Raw genomic sequence first — 23102 nt, forward strand, 5'->3', positions numbered from 1 at the left:
TTCCGTGCCCAGGTCGCTGGAGCTGTGGAAAGGTGACATTCCCGAGGGTGGGAGAGGACAGGTGACATTCCTGGCTGTGTCTCAGGAATTTCCAGTGTCCCATATCCCTGGACCCAGGAATGTCCCAAATCCCTGGAGCTGGGAATGTCCCAAATCCCTGGAGCTGGGGATGTCCAGTGTCCTGAATCCCTGGAGCCAGGAATGTCCATAATCCGTGGAACTGCGAGCATCCTTAATTCCTGGAGCTGGGAATGTCCCAAAGCCCTGGAGTTGGGAATGTCCCAAAGCCCTGGAGCTGGGAATGCCCAGTGTCCCGAATCCCTGGAGCTGGGAATGTCCTTAATTCCTGGAGCTGGGAATGTCCCAAATCCTTGGAGCCGGGAATGTCCTTAATCCCTGGAACTGGGAACATCCTTAATTCCTGGAGCTGGGGATGTCCCAAATCCCTGGAGCTGGGAATGTCCTTAATTCCTGTGTCACCATCCCTGTGTCTCCAATATGCTGCCATTCCTGTGTCCCCTGTGTCCCCACCCCCGTGTCCCCGGTGTCCCGTGTCCCCCTGTGCTGCCGTCCCCGTGTTCCGTGTCCCCTGTGTGTCCCCATCCCTGGTACCCTATCCCCTGAGTGTCACCCTCCATTCCCGTGTGTCCCGGGTGCCACCCACCCCTGTCCCTCCCTCCCCCGTTTCCCCGCCTGCTCCTCCCGGTGTTCCCTCCCCTGTCCCGGTGTCCCCTCCCCTGTCCCGGTGTCCCCTCCCCTGTCTCGGTGTCCCCCTCCCCTGTCCCGGTGTCCCCTCCCCTGTCACAGTGTCCCCGCCCCGCGATGGCGCCTCTGCCCGCCCTGTCCCCGGTGTCCCACGGGCACTGGTGGCACCGTGTGCCACAATCCCTGTGTCCCCCTGTGCCACCATCCCTGTGTCCCCCTGTACCACCATCCCCGTGTCCCCTGTGCCACCATTCCTGTGTCCCCTGTGCCACAATCCCTGTGTCCCCCTGTGCCACCGTCTCTTTGTGTCCCGTGTGCTGCCACCCCATCCCCGTGTCCCCTGTGCCACCATCCCTGTGTCCCCTGTGTGCCACCATCCCAGTGTCCCCTGTGTCTCCTGTGTGCCACCATCCCTGTGTCCCCTGTGTGCCGCCATCCCCTGTGCCCTGTCCCCTGTGTCTGCCGCGTGCTGCCATCCCTGTGTCCCCTGTGTGCCACCTGTGTCCCCTGTGTGCTGCTATCCCTGTGTCCCTTGTCCCAGCTCTGTCACCATCCCTGTGTCACCCGTGTATTGCCATCCTTGTCCCGTGGCCCTTGTCCCTTGTCACATGTGCCACTGTGCCCCCTCCAATGCTGCCACCCCCATCCCTGTGTCCCCCGTGTGCTGCCATCCCATGTGTCCTGTCCCCTGTGTGCCACTATCCCCATGTCCCCTGTCCCCCGTGTGCTGCCATCCCCGTATCCCACTGTCCCTGCACGCCCCCTGTGGTGCCACCCCCGTGTCCCCATGTGCTGCTGGCCGTGTCCCCCGTGTGCTGCCATCCCTGTGTGCCCCATGTCCCCTGTGTGTCACTATCCCTGTGTCCCCTCTGTGCTGCCACCCCTGTGTGTCCCGTGTACCACCATCGCTCTGTCCCCCTGTGCCACCGTCCCTATGTCCCCTGTGCCACCATCCATGCGTCACCCTGTGCCACTATCCTCGTGTCCCATGTGCCACCATCCCTGTGTCCTCTGTGCCACCGTCCCTGCGTGACCCTGTGCCACCATCCCTGTGTCCCGTGTGCCACCGTCCCTGCGTCACCCTGTGCCACTGTCCTCGTGTCTCGTGTGCCATGGTCCCTGTGTCCCGTGTCCCTGTATCCCTGTGTCCCATGTCCCGGCTCTGTGGCCATCCCTGTGTCCCCACGTGCTGCCATCCCTGTCCCGTGTCCGCTGTGTCGCCATCCCCGGTGTCCCCTGTCCCCCTGTGCTGCCATCCCCGTCTTCCGTGTCCCCTGTGTCCCCCTCCCTGTCCCGTGTCCCTGTTCCCCTCCCATTTCCCCGCTCGCTCCTCCCCGTCCCACCCCCGTCCCTCGTCCCTCCCGCTGTCCCCTCCCCCGTGACCGTGTCCCCTCCCTTGTCCCCGTGTCCCCGCCCTTGTCCCCGTGTCCCCGCCCTGCGAAGGCTCCTCCCGCCGCCGGGGCGTGGGGACAGCGGGGACACGGGGAAGAGGGGGAGACAGGGGAGGGTGGCACCTGGGACACATGGGAAGGGATGGTGGCACACAGGGGACAGGGCACCAGGGATGGCAGCATGCAGGACACCAGGGGTGGTGGCACACAGGGGACATGGGGCACAGGGGGGGGACACAGGGGACACGGGGACAGGGATGGCAGCACGTGGGGACACGGGACACCGGGGATGGGGACACAGGGGACACGGGGACAGGGATGGCAGCACATGGGGACACAGGGATGGCCACAGAGCCGGGACACGGGACACAGAGGGCACACAGGGGTGGCAGGAGGGGGAGACACAGGGCACCAGGGATGGTGGCACACAGGGGGATGTGGGAGAGGGAGCTGGGGACAGGGAACTCCCCCCCCGGAGACCAAATCCTGAGTGCACAGAAAGGGATCTTCCCACCAAATCAGCCCTGGGACACCCCTGGGACATCCTTGGGACATCCCTGGGACATCCCATGGGATATCCCGTGGGACATGCTGTAGGACATCTCTGGGACATCCTGAGGGACACTCCTGGGACACCCCTGGCTGATACTCTGCCTTCCCTATTCCAAGCTTGGTCTCTGTGGCCACATTCCCTCTCTTCCCATTCTGTTTGCATTCCCCGGAAGGTGGAGGCTGGTTCCAGGTTGATCCCAGATTCAGGTTGATCACAGCTCCAGGTTCATCCTGGATTCAGGCTGAACCCACCTCCAGGTGGATCCTGGTTCTTGGGTGGTCCTGGCTCCAGTGAAAAACCCTAATTCCAGTAAAAAGTCCTAATTCCAGTGAAAACCCTAATTCCAGTAAAAACCCTAATTCCAGTAAAAGCCATAATTCCACTGAAAAACCCTAAATCCAGAGAAAAGCCTAATTCCAATAAAAACCCTAATTCCAGTAAAAGCCCTAATTCCAATAAAAACAAAAAATTCCAGTAAAACCTCCAAATTCCAGTGAAAACCCTAATTCCAGTAAAAACCCTAATTCCACTGAAAAACCCCAAATTCCAGTGAAAACGCTAATTCCAGTGTAAAACCCTAATTCCATAGAAAAAGTTAATTCCAGTGTAAAACCCTAATTCCACTGAAAAACCCTAATTCCACTGAAAAACCCTAATTCCAGTAAAGACCCTAATTCCAGTGTAAAACCCCAATTCCAGTAAAAACCCCAAATTCCAGTAAAAACCCTAATTCCAGTGAAAACCCAAATTCCAGTAAAAACCCTAATTCCAGTAAAAAGCCCTAATTCCAGTAAAAACCCCAAATTCCAGTGAAAACCCTAATTCCAGTGTAAAACCCTAATTCCACTAAAAAAACTTATTTCCAGTGAAAACCCCTATTTCCAGTAAAAACCCTAATTCCAGTGAAAACCCTAATTCCACTGAAAAATCCTAATTCCAGTAAAAGCCCTAATTCCACTGAAAAACCCTAATTCCACTGAAAACCCTAATTCCAGTGAAAACCCTAATTCCACTGAAAAACCCTGATTCCAGTGAAAACCCTAATTCCACTGAAAAACCCTAATTCCAGGGAAAAACCCTATTTCCAGTAAAGACCCTAATTCCACTGTAAAACTCTAATTCCAGTAAAACCCCCAAATTTCAGTAAAAACCCTAATTCCAGTGTCAAACCCTAATTCCAGTGTCAAACCCTAATTCCAGTGAAAACCCCTTTGCAGCTCCACCGGGGGGAAAATTCCCCCGGAAGATGAACCTCCCCATTCCCAGGGATCATTCCCACCCTCCGCACTTTGGATCTTCCCAGCCCGTTGACAGGGAAGAGAATAATTAAGAGCTTAATGAACCTGCTGGTCGCTATTCCCAAAATCCCGACAGCCTGGAGCGTCCTGTGGCGACGCTCCAGCCGTGGGCGCCGTATCCCCCTTTGGAGAGAGGAAGAAACTCCAGGAAAACCGGGAATATTTCGCCGGAAGTTCCATGGTTTTTTTTTTTTTTTTTAGAGCAAAGCACCAAAAAATCCCGGAGTTCGTTGTGCCTGAGTAAAGGTTGTCCCGAGTTTTTGGGAAAAGAGGAATGAAGAACGACTTGGGTGGACGAGGGGAGCGACCTGTGCCAGTGGAATTCCTGGAATTCCTTCTGTCACATCCAAGGATGTGATTCCCGATGTCCAGAGGGAATCCAAGTGAAACCACTTTGGTCCTGGAGCCGGGCACAGAAGCTCCCGGGGGTCCCTTCAGGGATTTGTGGATATTGAGGAGATTCCCCTTCTCCAGGATGGACAATCCCAGCTCTTCCAGCCTCTCCTGCTCCAATCCCTTCATCCCATCCCTTCATCCCTTCATGGCTCTTCCTTGGATTCTCTTTCTCTCTCCCGGACTGGGGAGCTCAAACTGGGCCCACAACTCCAAGTGGGACTTATCCAAGTGGAAGGATTCCATAGGGATGGAATGCCAGGAAGATCCTCAGCTGTGTGGCCCGAGCCACCGGGACGGATCTGAAGCCGGGTGGGAAAATTCCTGCACTAAACAGGGAAAAGAAAAAAAAGAGCAGGGAGAGGGATTAAAGCTGCAAATCCGGGATTCCTGGAAGTATCCCACGAGGTTTTGGGTGTCCCGCCGCTGGAATTCCATGTCCATGAATCCCCCAGTTCACGAGTTTATTAAACTTCATGGAATATCAATTCCCACCGAATCCCGAAACTTTCCCGGACTCGGGGCAGGAAATCCAGAAGTGCTTTTGGGGTTTTTTTGGGTTTTTTTTGGTTTTTTTTTTGGTTTTTTTCCATTTCTGCCCCTGGAATTCCGGTGTTTGGCACCGAACTTGGAAGTGGACGTGGAAAAAAAACAGGATGGGAAGTGCTTAAGAGTCAAGTGGAAACCCCGAATCCCGCACGGAGTTTGCCAAAGGGAGGGAGCGGCAGGTGCTCCATCCTTCTCCCAGTTTTCTTCTTCCAGGAATGTCTGGTTTTAAAGGATATTTTCAGCTCGAGACGCCCGAGGGATGGCGGGAAAAAAGTGTTGGATAAGGGAAGTGCAGATAATCGAGGGATTTAGAGGGAAAACCCCTCCTCCTGATCCATCTCAACCGGCTCCCACCCGGTTTTCCCACTCCCCCAAATCCAGGCGAGGATGTTTTCAGGGAAGGGGAGGCTGCGGATTCCTTGTGCTCCCTGAAAACCTGAGGATGAATCCCGGTGCTTTGGTTGCTGCTGGTCCTCGGCTTCGGAGCGACGGGAGAAAAGGAGGGTGGGAAGGGAAAAGGGCGGGATGGGAACGTGCGGAATGAGACGGGATCCGGGCGTCGACAATTCCAAAGTCCAGCTGTGCCCACAGGATAAAGCCTGGATTTCCCAACCCCACGGATAGTGGGATACCAGGAGAGGTAAGAAGAGGCTCCGAAGTGCAGCTTGTTGCGTCCAGACTCGGCTGTTCCCGAGGGGCCGGGAAGCGATCCCGGATTCCCGAGGCCGCTCCGGGTCACTTGTACAGGGCCATTTTCCGGCTCTGGAACAGGTACATGTAGGCGTCACAGAAGAGCCTTTTGGCCACTCCATCCATATCCCGGGGCTGCTCCAGGGCCAGCCCGGCCAAGGGCAATTCCAGGTATTTGGCGACCTCCGGGCACAGCGTCACCGCGGGAATGTTGAAGCCGCTTTCGCCACCTACGGCAGGGAAAAGGAGGGAAGGCCCGGCTCAGATCCCGAGGGACGAGCTCCTGCAGCTCCAGGAGATCCCGTCACGCTCGACAGTGGAGAGACCCAGAGGCCAAAAGCGCTGGAAGAGGTTGGATGAGGGGAGAACATCCACATTCCGGAGCCTAAAGGGGCTCTGGGAGAGCTGGAGAGGGAATTGGGATGAGGGATGGGGGGACAGGACACAGGGAATGGCTTCCCACTGCCAGAGGGTTGGATGGGATACTGGGAAGGAATTCTTTCCTGGGAGGGTGGGGAGGGGCTGGAATGGAATTCCCAGAGAAGCTGTGGCTGCTCCATCCCTGGAAGTGTCCAAGGCCAGGTTGGACCAACCTGGGATAGGGGGAGGAGTCCCTGCCCATGGAAATGGGGGTTGGAATTCCTTGACCTTCAAAATTCCCTTCCAACCCAAACCGTTCCATGATTCCATGATAAGAACAAAGTGGGAAGGAGGGAACAGTCCATGCCCAGCTGGGACTTGGTTTAAATCCCTGTTTTTGAACGTATCCAGAGGATGAAATCACCTGGAAGAAATCCCACCATGGCCTGGCCATGAATGGAATCATCTGGAAGAATTCGCACCTTGACCTGGCCATGGATGGAACCTCCTGGAAGAAACTCCCCCCTCGGTTTGGCCCTATTTTTCTCTGGAATCCAGTTCAATGGAAGCAAGATCCAGAGAGAGACTAAACTGGACAGGGAATTTCAGAGGGAAAAGATGGATTTGTCTGAACGTATCCAGAGATGGAAGCACCTGGAAGAACTCCCACCATGGCTTGGCCATGGATGGAAGCTCCTGGAAGAAACTCCCACCATGGCTTGGCCCTATTTTTTTCTAGAGTCTAATTCAATGGAAGCAAGATCCAGAGAGAGACTAAACTGGACATGGAAATTCAGAGGGAAAAGGTGGACTTGACTGAACGTATCCAGAGATGGAAGCACCTGGAAAAACTCCCACCTTGGCCTGGCCATGGATGGAACCTCCTGGAAGAAACTCCCCCCTCGGCTTGGCCCTATTTTTTTCTGGAATCTAATTCAATAGGAGCAAGATCCAGAGAGAGACTAAACTGGACAGGGAATTTCAGAGGGAAAAGGTGGATTTGTCTGAATGTATCCAGAGGATGGAAGCACCTGGAAGAACTCCCACCATGGCTTGGCCATGGATGGAAGCTCCTGGAAGAAACTCCCACTGTGGCTTGGCCCTGTTTTTTTCTAGAGTCTAATTCAATGGAAGCAAGATCCAGAGAGACACTAAACTGGACATGGAAATTCAGAGGGAAAAGGTGGATTTGTCTGAATGTATCCAGAGGATGGAAGCACCTGGAAAAAATCCCACCTTGGCCTGGCCATGGATGGAACCTCCTGGAAGAAACTCCCCCCTCGGCTTGGCCCTATTTTTTTCTGGAATCTAATTCAATGGGAGCAAGAACCAGAGAGAGACTAAACTGGACAGGGAATTTCAGAGGGAAAAGGTGGATTTGCCTGAACGTATCCAGAGGATGGAAGCTCCTGGAAGAACCCCCACCTTGGCTTGGCCCTGTTTTTTCTGGAGTCTAATTCAATGGGAGCAAGATCCAGAGAGAGACTAAACTGGGCAGGGAATTCCAGAGGGAAAGGGTGTGCTGAGCAGCTCCTGGGAGCTTCCCGAATGCCGGTGCTCACCGTGCCGGTCGGCCATGCTGTCAAAGAACATCCAGTGCTCCTTCCCGGGGCCGTACTTGACGAAGGCCACGTAGTGACTGGTCTCGATGCAGAGCACGGCGAAGAGCTCCAGCTTCTCCCGAGGGATCGGCTGCCTCCGCCGGGAATTCCACCGCTGGAATTCCTCCGGGATGTGCAGCCGCGTTGGTTTGTGCGCCTTGCGTCGGTGATGGGAGTGAACCTGAGGGAGGGGATGGGAATGATCCTGAGGGAGGGGATGGGAATGACCCTGAGGGAGGGGATGGGAATGATCCTGAGGGAGGGGATGGGAATGAACCTGAGGGAGACGATGGGAATGATCCTGAGGGGATGGGAATGAACCTGAGGGGATGGAAACGATCCTGAGCGAGGGGATGGGAATGATCCTGAGGGAGGGGATAGGAATGAACCTGAGGGAGGGGATGGGAATGAACCTGAGGGAGGGGATGGGAATGAACCTGAGGGAGAGGATGGGAATGAACCTGAGGGAGAGGATGGGAATGATCCTGAGGGGATGGGAATGAACCTGAGGGGATGGGAATGAACCTGAGGGGATGGAAATGATCCTGAGGGAGGGGATGGGAATGATCCTGAGGGAGGGGATGGGAATGATTCTGAGGGAGGGGATGAGAATGAACCTGAGGGAGGGGATGGGAATGATTCTGAGGGAGGGGATGGGAATGAACCTGAGAGAGGGGATGGGAATGAACCTGAGAGAGGGGATGGGAATGATCCTGAGGGAGAGGATGGGAATGATCCTGAGGGGATGGGAATGAACCTGAGGGGATGGAAATGATCCTGAGGGAGGGGATGGGAATGATCCTGAGGGAGGGGATGGGAATGATCCTGAGGGAGGGGATGGGAATGATCCTGAGGGGATGGGAATGATCCTGAGGGAAGGGATGGGAATGATCCTGAGGGGATGGGAATAAACCTGAGGGAGGGGATGGGAATGAACCTGAGGGAGAGGATGGGAATGATCCTGAGGGGATGGGAATGAACCTGAGGGGATGGAAATGATCCTGAGGGAGGGGATGGGAATGATCCTGAGGGAGGGTATGGGAATGATCCTGAGGGAAGGGATGGGAATGATCCTGAGGGGATGGGAATGAACCTGAGGGAAGGGATGGGAATGATCCTGAGGGGATGGGAATAAACCTGAGGGAGGGGATGGGAATGAACCTGGGAGAGGGGATGGGAATGATCCTGAGGGAGGGGATGGGAATAATCCTGAGAGAGGGGATGGGAATGATCCTGAGGGGATGGGAATGAACCTGAGGGAGGGGATGGGAATGATCCTGAGGGAGGGGACAGGCTGGGATTCATGAGGGGGGGAGGGAAGGACTGACCCTGGGAGAGGGGACAGGGCTCACATTCCCAGTTTATTCCCAAATCGTCTGACTCCTGTGTTCCCTGGATGTCTGGGAATGCTGTTGTGGCAACAGCCTGGCAGGAAGAAGCTGAATCTGGAGCCTGTCACTCTCCAAGAAGTTGTGGGAATGCTCACGGTGAGGGGTCAGCACCCAGTTTGTGCAGGATTAGGGGTTTTTATGGAATAGGTTGGGATTTGTGCTTTTTTATGGGATAGGTTGTCCAGAGAAGCTGCGGATGTGAAGCTGAAATGTCCAAGGCTGCGCTGGACAGGGCTTGGAGCAACCTGGGATAGTGGAAGGTGTCCCTGCCTGTGGCAGGGGCTTGGAATTCCATAATAATTAAGCTCTCTCCCAATCCGAAGCATTCCATGATTTTATGATTCCAGGATTCTTCAGGCTCTGTGTGAGCAGAGGGTTCAACAGCCGGTGGGAATGACTCTGTGCCCAACATCCAGGGAAATTTTGGGAGGGTTCAACCTCATGCCGAGAGTGGATTCCGGGGAGCATCCAAGGAAAAATACCTGTCTGGAGCAGGAGCTGCAGAACTGCTTCAGGCCCGTGGCTGCGAACACCTGGTCCTGGAAACATTCCAAACATTCCAGGGTGGCAACATCTCCACACAGGCAGCATTCCCTGGGACCTGCAGGGACAATAGAGGCTGGGGCTTCCCCAGATCCCCCCCAAAATCCAGTTTGTCCCACCAAAACCGTGGGGAATTCTTCCTCGGGGAAGGAGGAGGATCCCACCCTGATCCCAAGAGCTCCCGGCCCATCATTCCCAACTCACTGTCCAGCAGCAGGTCTGTGATGTCCAGCTCCAAGGAAGGGATGATTTTGCTGAACATTTTGTACTCCTTCCCAAAACGTGGCATTTGGATAATGAAGCAGGAGGGGATCTGGGGAAAGGAAAGGGGAAAAGAAAGGGAAAAGGGAGTCGGAAGAGCCAAAGCTCGGAGGTTCCACTCTAAATTTGGGAATGAAGACTTCCCGCCGCGGTTTCTCGCAGGATAAAAGGGAAACGGGGAAAGCTGAGCCCTTTTTCCCAAGTCAGGCTTGGATTCGGTGTTGGATGTGAGACCTAGAAGGTATTTTGGGAAGCAGAAGGGAAGGGCCTCACCTCCACCAGCTTCAGATCCGAGGACAGGAAGGAACGTTCCACCAACTGCTGCACGTTGGGAACCACCAGATCCTCCTGCTTATCCAGGAAGATCTGGTAGCAGTAACAATCCTGCTCCTGCCCTCCTGACCTGCAGGGAATAGTCGTGGGATGGCTGAGGTGGTGCCGCAGGAGGATTCTCCCTAAGGATTCTCCCGCCGGAGCTTCCAGGCTCCAGGCACCGGGGGCGGTTTGGTGCCACACCCAGCCCTTTTTCCATGTGGAAATCCCACATTTGTGCCATGGGAAGGGGGGATAAGTAGGATTTTCAGCCTCGTTGCCCCCTATAGCACCAAATCCTGCTCCCATGGGTAAAATTCCTGGATATAAATATTAAAAAAATTACTGGGAACGGCTTTTAAGCCCGACAATCCAACGGTTGCTCCGATGGGAGGTCCATTAATATTCCCATCACTGAGCTGTTCCAGGAGAGCTCCCAAAAGGCCTCCATCCAGCGGGGGAAGGATTTCCCCGGGATGAGCCCGTGCAGGGGAGCTGCAGCACAGAGGCCCCCTTTGTGCTCGGCCTTTTCCCAGGATCTCTGCGTTCCAGGATCCACAAAGGAGCGCGGAGATCCAACAATCCCCTTCTGTTACTTTTGGCTTCCTCCAGCCCCTCATCCCCTTTGTGGAGCCCTGGGATGGCATCCATGGACTGCCTGTTGGAGAGGCTCTGGGATGGGAGCCAGCTCGGCAGCCTGGATGCATCCCAGATTTATCCAAAGGCTGTTGGATCCCGCTGGCTCTGCCCTCAAACCCCTTCTCAGCTCTCCCCGAGGGTGGGACAAGGATTTTTATCCCGATTTTCCGAAGGCAGCGCCTTCCAGGGAGAGCTCAGAAGTGTTTTTTCCTGGCTGGGAAGATCCCAACAAGCAGGATCACGGGGGACAGCAGAAGGAGCTGCCCAGAACTCAGAGCTGTGCTTCCAGAAAGCTCCATGGAAAGGGAAAAGTGACCCCCCCACTCAACCCAGGGAATGTGAGGTGGAAAACCAGGGAATTGCGTCCCTCAGCTGTGGAAACCTACTGGAGTTTCAGGAGTGGCTCCATTCCCAGGATCTGCTGCATTATGAGGTTGAGGAATTCCTCAGGATCTGGAAAGGGGAGGGAAAAGGCATGGGAGCCAAAAGCTGCCAGGGAAACACAGGCCAACATTCCATGAACCTGGAATTTCATTTTTTAGGTGAGGAGGCAACCGGGATAAAGGCTGAGAGCACTTGGATAAGGCACAAATCCCAAGGGGAGCACGGAAAAGGCAAACCAGCCTTCGGATACTGCACTTTCATGGAATCCTGGAATGGTTTGGGTGGGAAGGAACCGTAAAGATCATCCAGTTCCAACCCCCTTCCATAGGCAGGGACACCTCCCACTATCCCAGGTTGCTCCAACCTCCCCTTGGACACTTCCAGGGATGGGGCAGCCACAGCCCCTCCCCACCTTCCCAGGGAAGAATTCCTTCCCAACATCCCACCTAACCCTGCCCTCTGGCAGTTTAATCCCATTCCCTGTGTCCTGTCTCTCCATCCCTCATCCCAATTCCCTCTCCAGCTCTCCTGGAGCCCCTTTAGGCTCTGGAAGGGGCTCTACGGATACGGAAAGTTTTAAAACCCGAAAACATTTTCCGTGTGAATTTTGCCATAAATCACCGGCTCCTTAAAGCACATTCCCGGGAAAAGCCCAAAATTCCATGGTCGGCTGGTGCCTGGATGAGGCAGAACACAGGGAAGCAGCCCTGGAAAAGCTCCAGAGGGACCTCCTGACCTTTCTCAGCGTTGGTGAAGCTGGAACATTGTCCCTTGTCCGTGAGCTGCTCCCGGAGGTGCATCACGCTGCTGGCCCGGACGAATCCAGTCCTGGAACGACAACCGGCTCCGGGTGATCCCTCCAGGGCGTTTCAATCATGGAATGGGTTGGGTGGGAAGGGATTTTAAAAGGTCATCTCGTTCAACCTGCAGGGATGCCACCCACTATCCCAGGTTGCTCCAAGTTGCATCCCTTGGGCGCTTCCAGGGATGGGGCAGCCACAGTTTCTCTGGGAATTCTATTCCAGTTGCTCCCCACCCTCATAGGGAAGAATTCCTTCCCCCTTGTCCTGTTCCTTCATCCCTCATCCGAATTCCCTCTCCAGCTCTCCGGGAGCCCCTTTAGGCTCTGGAAGGTGGATGGTCTCCCCTCATCCAGCTTGGAATTCTTTGGGATTGATTCCAAAGCTTCATCAACTCCACGATTCCACCCGGAGGTGGTTGGAACCCCAGGGATCCCCGTTTTTCCCTTTCCCTGGGATGTGCAGCTCCCAAGGTTCCTCCAGAGCAGGAGACTCTCATGGAAGGAGCTGGGACAGCCTCACATCCCAGGGAAAGGAACAACTGGAAGAACCATCACAGGATCATGGAATGGTTTGGGTTGGGAGGGATTGTTGAATTCCAACCCCTTGTCCTGGGCAGGGACACCTCCCACTATCCCAGGTTGCTCCAACCTGGACTTGGACACTTCCAAGAATGGGGTAGCCACAACTTCCCTGGGAATTCCATTCCAGCCCCTCACCACCCTCCCAGGGAGGAATTTCTTCCCAATATCCCATCTAAACCTACTCTCTGGCAGTGGGAAACCATTCCCTGTTCTCCTGTGGGATGTGGCTGGCAGGAAAATCCCTTTCCCTCGGCGCCAGCTCCCACCTCCAGGGCCAGCAGAGAAGGAATGAAGGCAGACGGAAAACTCCCGGCATTCCCAGAGACTCACCTCCGGAGGGGATTCACGATCTCATCCCGCAGAATTCCCTGGACATTCCTGTCACTCAGTGGGAAGGGCATGAAGAGCATGGAGTCCAGCACAGATGTGCAGGAGAAGAGGCTGTGGAAAGAGTGGGATGGGTTTAATCCCGATGGATTGGGAGCAACGGCCGGAACCCAAAATGCCGGTGGATGGTGACAGTCGATGGCTGGGATGCTCAAGATTCCATGCATGGAATGACAGGGAGGTGAGGGACAGCACAGCTGGATCGATGGACACTGGGAGAAAGCAAGGGAAGAGCTCAGGGAGAAGGGAATTCCTACTTGGCAGCCAAAACTCAGGGAAAGGCCCCAGGGAGTCTTTTCCTCTCCAAACAGCCAAGCTGGGACCTGCTGGGTGGGTTCTTGGGAAGTGATTCCAGCCACAACTTCCAGGGACAGAGCCGGCACGGTCCGAGTCCGGAAAACTGGGAGCTCTCAGCACCCTGGAGGACAAGACACATGGGAACGGGGGAGGATGGGGGTTCCTCAGGGCTGGAAAGCCTTCCAGGGTTGGGAATGAGCTGGAAAAGCAGCCTCGGGGCTCTGTCTCCATGGTTTTATCCCGCCGACGTGGAAATCCAGGGAAGTGCTGCAATTTAGGGATTAAAACCCCGCTCAGGGAAGCCATTTCCTCACCTGAAGAGAGCGGCATCCATGTAGCAGGAATTGCAGTGGCCTTGGATGCCCTTCATCCGGCCCCGCAGGACGCGCACGGCCGCCTCGTTCCTGAGGGGAGGAAAACTCTCCGGAGGAGTCTGGGGAAGAACTTCCCGTTCTCCTGCAAGGAAAACGAATCCCTTGGAGTCCCCAAATCCTCGGTGGCAGCTCGGCCCTTCCCTGATCCCCCCCCAAGAGTCTTAAGCTGAGCCTAAGACTCCAAGGTGGCTTCTCCATCCGGGCTTTCCCAGTTTCCCGAATCGCTTACGACCTCGCACCGGCGGGGATGTTCCCTATGGAATTTTTTTAGGTTGGAAAAGACCTCTGAGACCTTTGGAGTCCCACCCTGAAGCCAACAGTGCTGAGGGTGGGGTGGGGCACAGATACCACCAGAACCCAACACTCAAAGCAGGTGAAGGATCTCCCTTCTCCATGGGGAGTCTTCCCGGTTTTCCCGCTTCCCAGAGGACTCACCGTATTCCAGGAGGGAGGGTTGGGTGTCGGGAAGGCTCTGGAAGCGCTGGTCGGGCTGGCAGGAGTTGAGCCTCACGAAGAGGCCGCGTTTTGGGGCGCAGTGGAAGTAGGACTTGCCCAACCACTCGCCCCCGGTGACCCCCTTGTCTTCATCCTGGAGAAGACATCCGGGAATGGCAGGATTTATGGGATCACGGAGTTGGAAAAGAGCTCTGAGAGCACCCCACCACCACTAAACTGTGTCCCCCCCCCAAAGGGCCACATCCACAGGGATGGGAAATCCCTCCAGGAATGGGGATCCCACCCCTGCCCTGGGCAGCCCCTTCCAGTGCTTTCCAGCCCTTTCCAGGAACGAATTTTCCCAAATCCTGCCTAAACCTCCCCTGGTGCAACTTGAGGCCATTCCCTCTCATCCTGTCCCTCGTTCCCCGGGAGCAGAGCCCGATCCCACCCATTTCCATCTTCCTGTCCCCCTGGATCCCCCCTGATCTCCCTTTTCTCCAGGATGAGCTCTCCCACTGCTCCAAACCCTTCCCAGCTCCGTCTCCTTCCCGGGATGCGCTCCCAACCCCTTGACGTACCCAGAGATCCCAAACCTGCCCCTCACCAGTTCCACTCCCGCCATTTTCTCCGTAATCTGGGGCAGGAATCCCAACCAGCGGATGATTCCCGACACTTGGCTCCCCTTGTCCAAGGCAATCTGGACCATGGAGTTCACTTCCAGGGGGGAATTCCCACCTTCGCCCTCCTCGCCACTCTCGCTCGTCTCCGCTTTTCTTGGATTTGGGGGGCCCAAACCCACGTCGGAGTCGAAGGACGGAAACAAACCTGGCGGACAACACAAAACACGGGGTGAGGCGGGAATTCCATCCCAAACGGATGGAACCTCTGGATCTCACCTAATTCCAGGCCTACTTTGGAATTCCAGGCCACACAGATGAGTACAAGGTGTAATTCCCAATGGATGGCCAAGCTGGTCCAACAGGATGACAGGGAATCATAGAATCATAGAATCATAGAATCATAGAATCAGCTGGGTTGGAAGGGACCTCTGAGATCATCAAGTCCAACCCTTGATCCAACCCTGCTGCAGTTCCCAGGCCATGGCACTGATGCCACATCCAGTCTCTTCTTAAAAACCTCCAAGGATGCAGAATCCACCACTTCCCTGGGCAGCCCATTCCAATGGCTGATCACCTTCTCTGGAAAGAAATTCTTTCTAATATCCAACCTAAACCTCCCCTGGCACAGCTGAAGACCGAGCCCTCTTGTCTTGCTGATGGTTGCCTTGGAAAAGAGACCAACCCCCACCTGGCTACAACCTCCTGTCAGGGAGTTGCAGAGAGCGAGGAGGTCTCCCCTGAGCCTCCTCTTCTCCAGGCTGAGCCCCCCCAGCTCCCTCAGCCTCTCCTCATGGGAATTGTGCTCCAGACCCTTCCCCAGCCTCGTTGCTCTTCTCTGCACCTGCTCCAGCCCCTCCATGTCCTTCCTGAACTGAGGGCCCAGAACTGGACACAGCACTCAAGGTGTGGCCTCACCAGCGCTGAGTCCAGGGGCAGAATCACTTCCCTGGACCTGTTGGCCACACTGTTCCTGATCCAGGCCAGGATCCATTGGCCTTCTTGTCCACCTGGGCACACTCTGGCTCCTGTTCAGCTTCCTGTCCATCCACACTCCCAGCTCCCTTCCTGCCTGGCTGCTCTCCAGCCACTCTGTCCCAGCCCGTGGAGCTGCCGGGGGTTGTTGTGGCCCAAGTGCAGGACCCGGCATTTGGTCTTGTTGAACCTCATCCTGTTAGAACCAGCCCATGGATCCAGCCTGTCCAGGTCTCCCTGTGAAGAGCCCTCCTGCCTTCCAGCAGATCCACACTCCCCCCAGCTTGGTGTCATCTGCAAATCTGCTGATGGTTCACTCAATCCCCTCATCTAAATCATCAATAAAGACATTAAACAGGACTGGGCCCAACACTGATCCCTGGGGACACCACTGGTGACCGGATCCCAACTGGATGCAGCTCCATTCCCACCACTCTCTGGGGCTGGTCCTCAGCCAGTTCCCGACCCAGCACAGAGCGCCCCTGTCCAAGCCTTTTCCAGGAACATCCCGCGGGAGACGGCGCCCAAGGCTTTGCTGAAGTCCAGACAGACACATCCACACCTTCCCTCATCCCCCAGGTGGGTCATAAAAGGAGCTCAGGTTGGTCAGACAGGCCCTGCCCTTCCTAAACCCGTCCTGGCTGGGTCTGATCCTTGAATGTCCCTGTTCCCTGTTTCCCGGCCTCGGAGCTAATCCAGCCCTTCCCAAACTCCTGGAATGGCAGCAGAGGGTTCTTCCCGAATTCTTCTGCCTTTACCGAGATGAATCAGCGAAAATTCCAAGGTTTTTTGGTGGGTTTTGGCGGCGACAGAGAGATTCCACCAATTCCTTGCCTTTCCCAACGACTCCCACCGGAGTTTTTCCCACCGGGATGAAGCTCCGGCTCCGTCTCCCACTAAATTAAAGCCTCTTCCCTGAGGAAAAACTCTTCTTCCTGGGATTCACCCAAAGAATTCCGCCTGGAAATTGGGGATTTTTCCATAAATCCCGATCGACTCAGCTTTTACTGGATTTTCAGACCCCGCAGAGAGGGAATAAATCCCAAATTCCCTCCCTGGAATTCCCACAGGGCGATCACCTACTCGGCAAACTCTCCTTCACCACGGAATCCATCGGGATTTCCCGGAAAATATCGGTCGTTCCTTCTTCTTCCTGAAAGGAGAGGAAGGAAAAAAAATGCTGGAATAGGAGGGAATTTTGGAATTCTAGGGGTTTTTTTAAGATTTTTTTCCCCGATTTTTTTTTTCCCATTGGAAAATTCAAAAATCTGAATTTTAAACTGGAAAATCTGAATTTTAAACTAGTAAAATCTGAATTTTAAAGTGGAAAGTCTTAAATTTAAAATAGAAAGACAAAAATTTAAACTGGAAAGTCTGAATCTTAAACCGGAAAAATCTGAATTTTAAGCTGGAAAATCTGAATTTTAAACCGAAAATCCAAATTTTAAACCGGAAAATCTGAATTTTCAACTGGAAAATCTAAATTTTAAGCTGTAAAATCCCAATTTTAAACCGAAAAATCTGAATTTGAAACCGAAAAATCAGAAATTTAAACCAGAAAATCTGAAATTTAAACTGGAAAAATCTGAATTTTAAACCGGAAAATCTGAATTTTAAACCCGGAAAATCAGAATTTTTAACTGGAAAATTTGAACTTTAAACCGGAAAATCTGAATTTTAAACTAGAAAAACCTGAATTTTAAACCGGAAAATCTGAATTTTAAACTGGAAAATTTGAATTTTTAACCGGGAAAATCTGAATTTTAAACTGGAAAATTTGAATTTTTAACCGGGAAAATCTGAATTTTAAACCAGAAAATCTGAATTTTAAACCAGAAAAATCTGAATTTTGAAGTGGAAAATCAGAATTTTAAACTCGGAAAATCTGAATTTTAAGCCAGAAAATCTGAAATTTAAACTGAAAAAATCTGAATTTTAAACTGGAAAATCTGAATTTTAAACAGGAAAAATTCTGAAATTTACACGGGAAAAATCTGAATTTTAAACTGGAAAAATCTGAATTTTAAACCGGAAAATCTGAATTTTAAACCAGAAAATCTGAATTTTAAACCGGAAAATCCGAATTTTAAACTAGAAAAACCTGAATTTTAAACCGGAAAATCTGAATTTTAAACTAGAAAATCTGAAATTTAAACTGGAAAAGTCAAATTTTAAACTGGAAAATCCAAATTTTAAACTGGAAAAATCTGAATTTTAAACCGGAAAATCTGAATTTTAAACTGGAAAATTTGAATTTCAAACCGGAAAATGAGAATTTTAAACAGTAAAAAAATCTGAATTTTAAGCCGGAAAAATCCAAATTTTAAAAATTCCCCCCCGGCCCTGTTCCCCAAAAGAAAAAAAAACCTGGAAAAGCTGCTCCTACCGGACAAACCCTGACGAACCATCGGCTCCCTTCCCGGTAAATGGCCATGGCAATTCCCTTGGTCGGGATCTCATCCACGTAAAAGCTGACGGCGTCTCCCACTTTTACAGGAAGCGCCTCTTCCTCGGCCTCTTTGGGCGTCGCATTCCCGAAATTCTTGCCCGCGGCGGGATTGAACTGGATTTTGCTGAAGGGCAGGAAGATCCCGCAGTTCTTCCGGCACTGGAAGAACTCGGTGCCGTGGTAGGAGCCGTCGCTTCGCCCGCGGTTTTCCCCCTCTCCCTGGAAAACAGGACGAGAAGGGATGTCACACACACAAATATCATGGAAAAATATGGAATTTCCTCAGCAGGAAGATCCCACAGTTCCTCTGGCACTGGAAGAACTCGGTGCTGTGATGGGATCCGTCACTTCTCCCTGTTTTTTCCCCTTTCCCTGGAAACAAGGAGGAATGTCACATCCAAAAATATCATGGAAAAATAAGGAACTCTCCCTGGCAAAAAGATCCCACAGTTCCTGGTGCACGGGAAGAACGTGGTTCTGTGATGGGATCTGTCACTTCTCCCTGTTTTTTCCCCTTTCCCTGGAAACAAGGAGGGATTTCACACCCAAAAATATGCTGGAAAAACAGGGAATTGTTCTGGGCAGGAAGATCCTGTGGTAGGATCCGTCACTTCTCCCTGTTTTCCCCCTTTCCCTGGAAATGGAAAGAGAAGTCACACACAAAAATATCATGGAAAAACAGGGAATTTCCTTGGCAAAATAAACCATCCCACAGTTCCTCTGGCATTGGAAGAACTCAGTGCCGTGATGGGATCTGCTGCTTTTCCCTGTTTTCCCCCTTTCCCTGGAAACAAGAAGGGATGTCACACACACAAATATCATGGAAAAATAAGGAATTCCTCCCGGCAGGAAGATCCCACAGTTCCTCCGGCACTGGAAGAACTCGGTGCCGTGATGGGATCTGTTGCTTCTCCCTGTTTTCCCCTTTTCCCTGGAAACAAGAAGGGATGTCACACCCAAAAAATACGATGGAAAAACGAGGAATTCTCCCTGGCAAAATAAACCATCCCACAGTTCCTCCAGCACTGGAAGAACTCAGTGCCATGATGGGATCCGTCGCTTCTCCCTGTTTTCCCCTTTTCCCTGGAAAACAGGCCAAAAAAAGATGTCACACACACAGAAATATCATGGAAAAATAAGGAATTTCCTTGGAAGGAGATCCCACAGTTCCTCGGCAGGAAGATCCCACAGTTCCTCCGGCACTGGAAGAACTCGGTGCCGTGATGGGATCCATCGTTTATCCCTGTTTTCCCCCTTCTCCCTGGAAATGGAAAGAGATGTCACACCCAAAAATATGATGGAAAAACAGGGAATTTCCTCGGCAGGAAGATCCCACAGTTCCTGCTGCACAGGAAGAACGTGGTTCTGTGATGGGATCTGTTACTTCTCCCTGTTTTTCCCCTCTCCCTGGAAACAAGAAAGGATGTCACACCCAAAAACATCCCGGAAAACCCAGGAATTTTCCTTCCTGGCCACATTACCTGCAATTCCACCCCGAAGAACACCGGGGCCAGCACGGCCAAGCTGGGTTTGTAGATGCTCCCGACGTACCGGATCACCCCCGGGAAGAACTTCCGGTCGACCTCCACCATCACATTCCGGCCGGGAGCAGCTCCCAGCGCCGCTTCCAAGCTCGACCTTTCCAGGAAGAAGCTCAGGCGTTCCTTGGGGTTGCCGATGGCCAGCAGGAATCCGGCGGCTTCTTCCCGCAGGGGCTGCAGGATCCCGACGTTGACGGTGACGCCGGAGCCGTCGTCCAGCATGACGACCTTCAGGAAGCACGTGGGGGGCCCGGCCTCGGAAAAATTCCGGAGGTAGCTCCGCTCGCTGCAGAAGCACATGGTGCCAGCCTGGAAGTATTTGCTTCCATAGGCACAGTCTTCCGTCAGGATGTAAAAGCAATTCCCGGACGCCGCCGGAGGCGGGAGGTTGGTCATGGCAGCGCTTCCCTGGGAGGAGGAGAAACTGGGAGTCAACTTCTGGAATTCTGGAGGGAGTCGGGTTGGGAGGAACTGGGAGGTCGCGGAGAGAGAGAGACGCGGGTGTTGGAGCAGAATTCCAGAAGGATCCGGGTCGGGAGAGGTCCCAGCCCTGAGTTGGGTGTTCGAAGCCTCGCCTGGTTGGGTTGGAGCGGCTCTGACGCCGGAGATCCCAAATCCTCCCTGCTCCCTTTTCCCAGTGTTTAATCACCCCCCTGGGGATCCAGAATTCCACCTAACCAGCTTTTCCATGGTCCTGCTCGTCCCAGTTTCCTCCCGGCCTCTCACTGGGCATCCATGGAAAAAAAAATCCAGCTCTTCCTTCTCTCCTAAACCCTCCCGGAAAGAGAAGCAGGAAATCATGGAATGGGCTGGGAGGGACCTTAAGGATCATCTAATTCCAACCCCTGCCCCAGGCAGGGACACCTCGAACTAGTCCAGGTTGTTCCAAGCTCCATCCAGGCTGGAACAGGAACAATTCCAGGGATGAGGCGTCTCCTGCAGCTCATCCGACCTGTTCAGCCGGAACAACCTCATTAAATTCCAGGTTTTCTTTCCTTGCTTACAAGAAGGAGGCAAAGGATAAATTCTGCCTCGGAAAATTCCTTGGGAAGGGGATTCCTGGTCTGTCCCTCCAGCTCCTCTGTTTGTGTTACAGCTCATGAATATTCAAAACACAAATATTTTGAATATTCATGAATATTCCAAGCAGATCCAAAGCACCTCCCGAGGTACCAAATCTGCATCTTCCAGGATAAATATAGGAAAAGAAACGCAAATGTTTGGGATCATGAGGAGATTTCGATGCTTGTTTTCCGGGGAAATTCTTGGGAGTGAGATTTAACTCCCAGAATTGCAGGAGTTAAAACCTGGTAATAAAAAAATCTGGGAGTTAAATTCAACTGGTGGAACTCCAGGAGTTAAAACCTGGGAGTAAAAACTGGGGAGTTAAATTCAACTACTGGAATTCCACTGGTTAAATTCTGGGAGTTAAATTCCAGGAGTTAAATTCAACAGGTGGAATTCCAGGAGTTAAAACCTGGGAGTAAAAACCTGGGATTTAATCCAACTGCAAGAATTCCATTGGATAAATTCTGGGAGTTAAATTCCAATAGTTCACTTCAACAGGTAGAATTCCAGGAGTTAAATTCAACTGGTGGAATTCCAGGAGTTAAAACCTGGGAGTAAAAACCTGGGATTGAAATTCAACTGCTGGAATTCCACTGGTTAAAATCTGGGAGTTAAATTCCACTGGTAGAATTCCAGGAATTAAATTCAACTGGTGGAATTCCAGGAGTTAAAACCTGGGAGTAAAAACCTGGGAGTTAAATTCAATTACTGGAATTCCACTGGTTAAAACCTGGGAGTTAAATTCCACCTCCAAAATTCCAGTGGTTGAAATCTGGGAGTTAAATTCCAGGAGTTAAATTCAACAGGTAGAATTCCAAGAGTTAAATTCAAGTGGTGGGATTCCAGTAATTAAAACCTGGAAGTAAAAACCTGGGAGTTAAATTCAACTAGAAGAATTCCAGTAGTTAAATTCAACTATTTTATTAATTAAAACCCGAGAACAAACCGCTTTTTTTTTTCTCATTAAAAAAATCCCAAGATTAAATTCTTTTCCTCATCAAACCCCCAAAATAAACGATTTTTCTCACCAAAACTCAGGAATAAACGACTTTCCTCCTCAAAAACCACCGAAATAAACTCTTTTCCTCACGAAAAGCAGAAAAATAAACACTTTTTTATCACGAAAACCACAAAAATACACGATTTTCCTCATCAAAACCTAAGAATAAATCGTGTTCTTCGTTAAAAAAACCCCAAGAACTATTTCTTTTCCGCAGCAAACCCCAGGAATAAACCATGTTTCTCACCAAAAAAGAAACAAGAATAAACAATTTTATTCCTCATACCCTAACAATAAACTACTTTATTCCTCGAAACCCAACAATAAACTATTTCATTCCTTAAAACCCGACAATAAACCGTTTTCCTTATGCAAAAACCCCCCAAAATATACAATTTTCCTCACCAACCTCCCCAAAATAAACCCTTTTCCTCACGAACCCACAGGAATAACCCCTTTTCCCCCCTCGAACACTACATTTCTGGGATATTCATCCCAGAATATCCCAAGTTTCGTCCGCTTTCGGGGGATAAAACCGGTTTTAAGTCTCTGAGCGGGGATTAGACTCGACCCCCCCCTCATTCCCCCTCCACCGCCCCCCCCCGCTCTCACCGTCGCCGCTCCGGCCCCGGCGCTTCCGCGTCCGGGCGCGCGCGTGGCCCGCCAGCCAATGGGAAGCGGTGGGAGGGGGTGGGCGGCCAATGGGAGAGAGGGGGCGTGGTCAAGAGGGGAAAGGGGCGGGGTTTGGCGGCGGGTCCCGCCCCCTACTGGGCGGAGATGGGGGAGAGAAGGAGGCGGCGGCGTGAGGGGGGTGCGGGAACGGGGTGTTCCTATGGATCCGAATTCCTATGGATCTGAATTCCTATGGATCCGTGGGTGTTCCTATGGATCCGGATCCTGTGGATCCGAATTCCTGTGGTTCCGTGGGTGTCCCTGTGGAGCTGTGGGTGTCTCTGTGGATCCCAATTCTATGGATCTGAATTTCTATGGATCCGTGGGTGTGGCTCCGAATTCCTGTGGATCTGTGGGTGTCCCCATGGAGCTGTGGGTGTCCTTACGGACCTGTACCTTTATGGATCCGAATTCCTGTGGATCTGTGTGTGTCCCCATGGACACAAATTCCAATGGATCCGTGTGTGTCCCTATGGAGCTGTGGGTGTCCCTAAGGAGTTGTGGGTGTCCCTATGGAGCAGTGGATGTCCCCATGGACACAAATTCCAATGGGTCTGTGTGTGTCACTATGGAGCAGTGGATGTCCCCATGGACACAAATTCCAATGGGTCTGTGTGTGTCACTATGGAGCAGTGGGTGTCCCCAGGGAGCTGTGGATGTCCCCATGGATACAAATTCCAACGGATCTATGTGTGTCCCCATGGAGTTGTGGGTGTCTCTATGGAGCAGTGGATGTCCCCATGTCCCCGTGGCCCCTAATCCTGTGTCCCCAGACTCTGTGCCCCCTGTCCCCATGGCCCCTAGTCCTGTGTCCCCTGGCCCTCTGTCAC

General features: G+C 52.6%; 1 protein-coding gene across 2 annotated transcripts; it reads right to left on the reverse strand.

The window, feature by feature from the left end:
• Nucleotides 1-4887: 4887 nt before the first annotated feature.
• On the reverse strand, nucleotides 4888-22253 carry LOC116789395 (ubiquitin carboxyl-terminal hydrolase CYLD-like). Of its 2 annotated transcripts, none has more exons than XM_032693189.1 (15): nucleotides 22213-22253; nucleotides 19473-19940; nucleotides 17929-18210; nucleotides 16626-16695; nucleotides 14555-14775; nucleotides 13948-14101; nucleotides 13453-13594; nucleotides 12785-12895; nucleotides 11807-11898; nucleotides 11073-11139; nucleotides 10009-10138; nucleotides 9679-9787; nucleotides 9414-9532; nucleotides 7502-7721; nucleotides 4888-5809 (listed from the first exon to the last, which is right to left on the reverse strand). In XM_032693189.1, the coding sequence occupies exons 2-15, from the start codon at nucleotides 19926-19928 to the stop codon at nucleotides 5625-5627; spliced, it is 2358 nt and encodes a 785-aa protein (XP_032549080.1). In that variant the 5' UTR covers nucleotides 19929-19940; nucleotides 22213-22253; the 3' UTR covers nucleotides 4888-5624. The 2 variants fall into 2 exon arrangements, with proteins under 2 accessions (XP_032549080.1, XP_032549089.1); XM_032693198.1 differs by lacking the exon at nucleotides 22213-22253 and adding an exon at nucleotides 21629-21866.
• Nucleotides 22254-23102: the final 849 nt, after the last annotated feature.

Source organism: Chiroxiphia lanceolata, chromosome 1 (genome assembly GCF_009829145.1).
Source record: "Chiroxiphia lanceolata isolate bChiLan1 chromosome 1, bChiLan1.pri, whole genome shotgun sequence".
In the NCBI taxonomy this organism is placed as follows: Eukaryota; Metazoa; Chordata; class Aves; order Passeriformes; family Pipridae; genus Chiroxiphia; species Chiroxiphia lanceolata.

Bases quoted from the DNA above. Each gene is read 5' to 3' on its own strand.
- LOC116789395 (XM_032693189.1), bottom strand. From the start codon at position 19,928: ATGACCAACCTCCCGCCTCCGGCGGCGTCCGGGAATTGCTTTTACATC. The intron at 9,788-10,008 runs GTGAGGCCCTTC...TCCTTTCCCCAG, and splicing joins CGGATCTGAAGCTGGTGGAG to ATCCCCTCCTGCTTCATTAT. The intron at 7,722-9,413 runs GTATTTTTCCTT...CCCCTCCCTCAG, and splicing joins GCAGCTCCTGCTCCAGACAG to GTTCACTCCCATCACCGACG.